This window comes from Sparus aurata, chromosome 6 (assembly GCF_900880675.1).
Source record: "Sparus aurata chromosome 6, fSpaAur1.1, whole genome shotgun sequence".
Lineage (NCBI taxonomy): Eukaryota > Metazoa > Chordata > Actinopteri > Spariformes > Sparidae > Sparus > Sparus aurata.
In genome coordinates, this window is record NC_044192.1 from 35425251 (window position 1) to 35432017 (window position 6767).

Genomic DNA, 6767 nt, shown 5'->3' on the forward strand with positions numbered 1-6767 from the left:
ATATGGGGTGTAAATAGAGTTGTGGGAATGTGTGGGAAAATACATTTAAAAAAAATATTTGTGGAGGAGACTCCCTCACCAGGAAGCCGCTTCAGCATATTCAAACGAATAGTCGAACAACAATGGCGAGTGACAACCGTGGACGTGGAGTAAAACAGAAAGGAATATTGGATTTTTTCACAAGTAACGTTACTGTGCCTATTTCAAACGTTTGGTGCCATGTAAATCAAGGTAAGACCTGATTTTATTCATAACACTCTCACTGTGCATTTACGTCTAGTTTATTAATTCCAGTCACGTTTTATATGTGTGAAATCCTGCTTGTGTGTACGCACACCTTGAAAATCATGTGAGTTTACTAAAGTTTTATAACTAAAATGATCGTGAAAATATTTAACTTAACTAGATGCCATTTCTCTGAACCATTGGTTAAGAGGAAATAATGTATTTGCTGTGGAAAGAAGGCAACATAATGCGTAATCATAGGTTAAACAATCTTTGCTTCCTCTAATTTAGTTTGGATAACAGTAATAGCAACAGCAACAGCTGTATTTGCGTGTAGCTTTTGGGAGCCAGTAAGCAGCCTAGTAGTGTGCGATGCACTAGGGTACAGTAGTAGAAAAAAATATGATGACGTCACTCATTCATTCATTCAGTTGGCAGCCCCCCCTACTTAAAACATCTTCCCGCGTGCCTGGTCAAACTGTAGTCCTGCACGCTCGACTCAGGGGATGGTCCACCTGTCGAGTACAACTTCGTGATCCAAGATATTGTCTAGCCAGCCTAGTATATCACATTTTATCCATTTCCTCTTCCTGCCACTGAACATTAGCCAGGAGCAGCCTTAAAACAAGCTCGATAAGCATGGCTCTTATTCGAACTCTCTTACCCCTTTTGGGTGGTCCAGCCGGTCAGGTTGGATGGTCAAAAGACGTCATGTGCCATGATTGTCTCAAATTCTTCTGCTCTTACCCCAGAATTCAACTGGTTCCACTGCAAAACTGCTCCGCTGCGGTTAAGCTCCATGCTCCCTCTGTCAAAAGCCACCAGCTCCATTTTGAGTGAAGCATGGCTGGACAGCTGGAGTGGCGAGACCATGACCTGTGCTCCAGCATCCGTCGAAAATAGAAGCTTTGCGTGTATATTACAGAAGGGTCTATACTGAGGGTAACAAAAAAAACATGGAGCAGCATTGTAATGCTCATGATGTGTTCTCACCTCCCAAGATAAGCAGAAGATAGCCCTATTCACACTGCCCTTTCAATGCGGGAATCATGCACCGAAACTCTTCCTTGGTGTCTATTTGAAAGTTACAGAGGTAGAGAGGAGGGAATGTTTTGCTCCAGCTCTGATCCCCCTCCAGAGGTAGTATCAGAGCCGCAGCAGATGTGAGACAGCTTCTGTGTGAATGGAGAAAGCCAAGGGTGTTTCGATCTGAACACTACTGCGTTGTTGTAGTTACTGTCTGTGGAAACTTGTATTGAAAAAAAAAACAGCATTTTGTTTTCTCAGGATAACTGATTAAATTATCTCTTTATCTCAAAGTTTTTTTTCTCAAGATCAAGATCATTCCCAAGAAAATTATATTTTCTGGGGGGGAAAACAACATTTGCTATTCTGTGATAATGACATAAACAACAGGAGAAGGAGATGGTTAAATAGTCTTACTGCTGCTCATCATTTTATTATGTCAAGTCTGTCTTGACATAATAAATGTCTTGTTTGCCTGGGCCTCATCATAAGACAGTTAAAACAGGAGCATAAATAGAAAAAACAGGAAAATCAAAACAAGAAGGACCAGGTCCAAGCATCACACCAAGCCTCATGCTCCTTACAACATATTCCCTATTTTGTAAAGCAATGAGACAAAAAAAACAGCAAGTATTTTGTCATGGCCAATTGGAACATTAAATTGCAAAGTAAGTTTGCTAAATATAATTTCATCAACTTACCCAACAGAAACACAAACAAAGTCCAAAATGTTCCAGCAGTTTCTTAAGTATGCATCAGCATGGAAAAGAAATCCGTAGGCAACAATCTTCAGGAAACACTCAACAGAAAAGATGATGAGGAAGATGTACTCCAAGCTTTCCTGTAAAATAACAAAACAACCTGCATTACTCATAAATTATCCAAACTTTGAGTAGTGTTTTAATTCAACATTCTGATACATCTATGAAAAATAGAACTTTTCAGGTGTAGAGTGATTAGGACCTTGAATTATTTCCATCACTGTAACTGACACAAATGTGAAGCAAATTTTGTGCATTAAAAAAAAATAACCATCAAAAAATTTGGTAAAAAATAGGTATTTTTCTTTTTACACATTTATACTGTTGGTTGAGTATTCAATTGATCTCCTTTGCTTATGTTTCTTACAACTTCACACTGATCTACTTATGTCTATTCATGTCACTTACAATCTCACACACCACTGGAATGTTTTGTGGCCTCTCCTATTTCAGCATACACATGCAGAGAATTTCTATTTTAAAAACACACCACATGGACCCTTCAGTTGTGTTAAACTGATATGTAAGCCTAATATTGTCCTTCTGACCTTGACCCTTGATGTAAACTAAGTAATAAGATTGCACTGCTCGAAAAAAGTAAGTGAACACTCAATTGTCACAGTATGAAGCCAATTCCATTAAACTTCAGGGATATTAATCTGTCCATTCAGGAGACACAAGCGATTGTGATCAGTGTCAGCTGCTCTGTTGCAAATGAAGCTACAACAGGTACGTTGACAATTTCTCTCTCCTGATCAATCCTGACTAATTCTTCTCAGGTTTTATTTCTGCTACTGGCCGTGTCACTACTGGCAGCATTAGGCGGTACCTGCAGCCAAATCAGGTTGCACAGGTAGTCCAGCTTCTCCGGGATGGCAAATCCACATGTTTGGCCACAGGAATATTTGCTGTGCCTCCCAGCACAGTCTCAAGAGCATGGAGGAGATACCAGGAGACCGGCCGTTACTTTTGGGGTGTTGAACAGGGCCATAGAAGGGAATCAACCCAGCAGCAGGACTGATATCTGCTCCTTTGTGCAAGGAGGAACAGGAGGGGCACTGACAGAAAATGACCTCCAGCAGGCATGAATGTGTCTGACCAAACTGTCAGAAACAGATTCCATGAGGGTGGTATTAGGGCCTGTGCTCACAGCCCAGTACAGTGCAGCTTGATTGGCAAGCACAAGAGAACACCAGCATTGTCAGGTCCACCATTGGCACCCCATTCTTTTCACAGATAAGAGCATTGACCTGCCATCTCGTTCTGACCTAAATCCAATTGTGCACCTATGGGATGTTATTTATCAATGAATCTGATGTCACCAAGTACGGCCACAGACAGTTCGGGAGCTGACTGAAGCCCGATCCAGGTGTGGGAAAAGATCCCCCAGGACACCATCCGCCCACTCATCAGGAACATTCAGGAGAACATACAGGCATGCGGGGGTCATACACACTACTGAGTCACATAATGATTTGCTGCAATACAATTCACACATTAGGAGTTTTGAGTTTGTAAGCCTGTGATTTCAGTTATTCACTTTTTGGGGGGATTTTTAATCCAGCCCTCGATGGATTATGATTTTGGTTTCGACTGACTGCTGTTCTCAGCAATTATACAATTGTACACCAGTTAAGATTTTCAACTTCAATAATTTGTTCATCAAGATTGTATGCATGATTAAGGTGTTCCCATATTTTTTTTTTGAGCAGTGTATTTTAAAAACATTTATTCACGTTATTATCACAACTCCCCAACCAGGATCACATTTCAAAAATGAGAGAAATAAAAATGAAAATAAAGATTAAATAGGAAAATTACAGTCATGACAGGAAATGACTCCCTGACCAGACAGCTACAATCAGCCTGTTACACCACGAAGATGGCAAAGTTGTTGTTAAAATCTTAATAAGAAATTCAAAGCTAATTAAATAAAACAAACCCAAATGATTCATTAGCAAACCCACACATTAGTATGGTATTGGGATTTATGCTAGAAACTAGAAAGGGACAAGACACAACCAACAGTTAGTAATGTGTTGGCAAAAATATAAATTTTTCAATTGGTTACATTTAGATCCTCAATATATGAAACGGACCACTAACACACACCAACCAACAGCGAGTTGACACACACATTGTTGTCTAATGAACCAGGAAAGGCAGAGGATAAGCATACAGATATGCAAGCACTACTACAGATCAGTACTAACAAAAGATGCTAGCACAACAAGTTTAGCAAAGCACTTACTCTAAACAGGGTTCGTACGGGTGTTTGAATTCCTTGAAAGTGCTTGAATTTCAATGTTGTGTTTTCAAGGTCTGAAAAGTGCTTGGATTTTAGCTTAAGTGCTTGAAAGTGCTTGACATTATATCTCTGTGTCTTGGCAACATTGGGATCAGACTGGATAGTTTTCTTATTACAAGGAGAAATAAAATCAGTGTGTGTGTGTGTGTGTATCATCACACATGCAGCCTGGTAGCAATAGAGAAGGATGGCTGAGGAGAAGGTGAATTTGATGCAATTTGGACTGATGACACGTTTGATATTAATAAACTTTGATAAATAAGCGAAAAGCTTATGAAAGTGTATGTCAAAAAAGAAAATTACAGGGTGCTCTCAGGTCTCTCTTTGTCCCGGTGCAAGTGTACCTGAAGAACGCCAAGTGGTTTCCATTTTTTTGGATAAAAAACTTTGTGTTCTCCTTTAATTTTAAAGTTTTTGCTATCATGAAACATCATTTTAGATGTTTACAGCATAATACAATGTACATTATTGTGATAAAAAGTGAAAAAATAATCATGAGTATATATATTCCTGTAGATATGTATTTTATCCCAGCGATAAGGTGCTGGAAAATGTTGTAAATGACCCTTAAAAGTGCTTGAAAAGTGCTTGAATTTGACCTTGAAAAATGTGTACGAACCCTGTCTAAAGAATTTCAAAAAATTGGTTACAGCTTATTAAACAGAATGTTAATGTTAATAAATAATATGTATTAATATTTGTTGGGCCAACAACAGGACAACATATTATGTTATTCTGTTGTTGGCTCAAAGCTGAGCAAAACGTTAATTAACTTTGGTCAGAAAAAATTGACTTAGATGTTGTTGTGTTTAAGCATATACAAGCCTTGTTATATCAATGACTATTTATTTTAATTAAAGTCAAACATTGTATGCTCTACAATGCTGACAATTTTTTTTCATGTGGTATCAAACATGGCTGATGTTTGAAAAAAGAAAATAACACGTTGAACATATCGAAGCTTGATTTAAATGCAAACTTCTAATGTAGTAATACCTATATATAACAATAACAAGTATAAGTAAAGTTACAGCCTATCTTTAGGCAATTAACTGTCAACATCCAAAGTTAATAAAAAACTGTAATAAAGTATAAAGTAGTAATAAAAATGTATGCACAAACACGAGAATGTTGACGCACCAAGTTGCTGTTGGTGTTGTTGCTATCTTCCTCTGGCATCGGCAAGTACACAGCCAGGGCCACGCAGTTGGCAAAGATGGCCAGCAGGATTATGACTTCAAAAGGTCTGAAAGTGATTCATAGGAAGCTGACAAACATACCATACATTTTACAGGTAGATGTTCCCATAATAGACACATTAAATGGCATACACTTGCACACACACATATACCTAAAACTATGCTACAATTAAAACACATAAAATATAACATTCAATGTTTACTGAAAGTTAACATGGTCTACAGTAGCAACAATGACATCGGCTGTTATGTTATAATGTCTCCATCTGATATGTTATATTGAGCCGTCCCTCTGCCTAGTCACCCATTATTATAGCAGGATACTTCCACTCCACAATACTGATGCATGCCTTGCGGAAGGGGTTTTTCAGAGTCAAGAAGAGGAGAGAGCGTGCAGGCCTTGGGTTGCCTCCTGTCGCCATCAGCTTCTTCAGCTTCTCCTTCTGTTTTCTCTTCAGAGTTTCCTCATCCATGATGAAAGATGACAATGGGGGACTGCTGCTGTCCGCCATTATGGCTTTGAGACGGTACTTGTACCAAGTCTACTTTGAATTAGAGATGGTATTTCGAATGGTCTGTCAATAAAAATAAAAAAATAAAAAAATCTTCTAGTCCTTAATTCATAAGCCTTCTCAACTTGTTTCAATCCTCTCTAACACTGTCTCTTGCTGATGACTGAGCTCCCTCTCTTTCTCTGTTCTGCTCTGATCTGTTCTTGTCTATGGAATGGCAGCTGTCCCCTCTACTTGTGAGGGATTGATTTACCAGACAGCTGTTTAGTCAAGAGAATAAATATAGACAATGAACATGCTACAACCATGCTGTGTTCAGATACAGTCTGTTTGTAGTTTATGTCCCAAACTGTCAGGGCTACTGGCATGAAAAAACGGTTTTGCAATAAAAACAATTAACCTCCCGTGAGCCAAAACCCATTTTCATCTAAGACCTTATGGTGTACAACAGTACACACATAGGTGTAAACATTTTGTATGAGAAGATCAGAATTTTCCTTACCATCAGCCTGTAACTTGGCTGCATGGCCTAAGCATTTTTTTCACAGTGCCTATAGGTGAATGAACAGAAAAAAATATGCCGAGAGATATATCAGAGAGCAGGCTGCTCATTGCCATGAAGTGGGAGCACCTTGAGCCACTGCATGTATCTCAGCAGGGAGACAGAGGTGCAGGTTCAGCCCTTGGTTCTGCGTACAGATGCCTCTGGTAACAAAGACTTTAATTTTATTATTAA

General features: G+C 38.9%; 1 protein-coding gene across 5 annotated transcripts in view; it reads right to left on the reverse strand.

Annotated features, from left to right (window-relative positions):
* The window catches only part of LOC115583819 (dihydropyridine-sensitive L-type skeletal muscle calcium channel subunit alpha-1-like), a 277692-nt gene extending 271457 nt beyond the window's left edge, over positions 1-6235 (reverse strand). For 2 of the 5 annotated variants that reach the window (XM_030421011.1, XM_030421009.1), the window contains exon 1: positions 890-1263. Coding sequence is in view for 2 of the 5 variants with exons in the window: in XM_030421006.1 (XP_030276866.1) it covers positions 1953-2092; positions 5461-5566; positions 5844-6031 (434 nt within the window). In the remaining 3 variants the exon portion in view is untranslated. Of the gene's footprint in view, positions 1-889; positions 1264-1952; positions 2093-5460; positions 5567-5843 lie in introns of those variants that run through there. The other 3 variants (XM_030421006.1, XM_030421008.1, XM_030421010.1) reach the window with 3 other exon arrangements.
* Between the last annotated feature and the right edge of the window lie 532 nt (positions 6236-6767).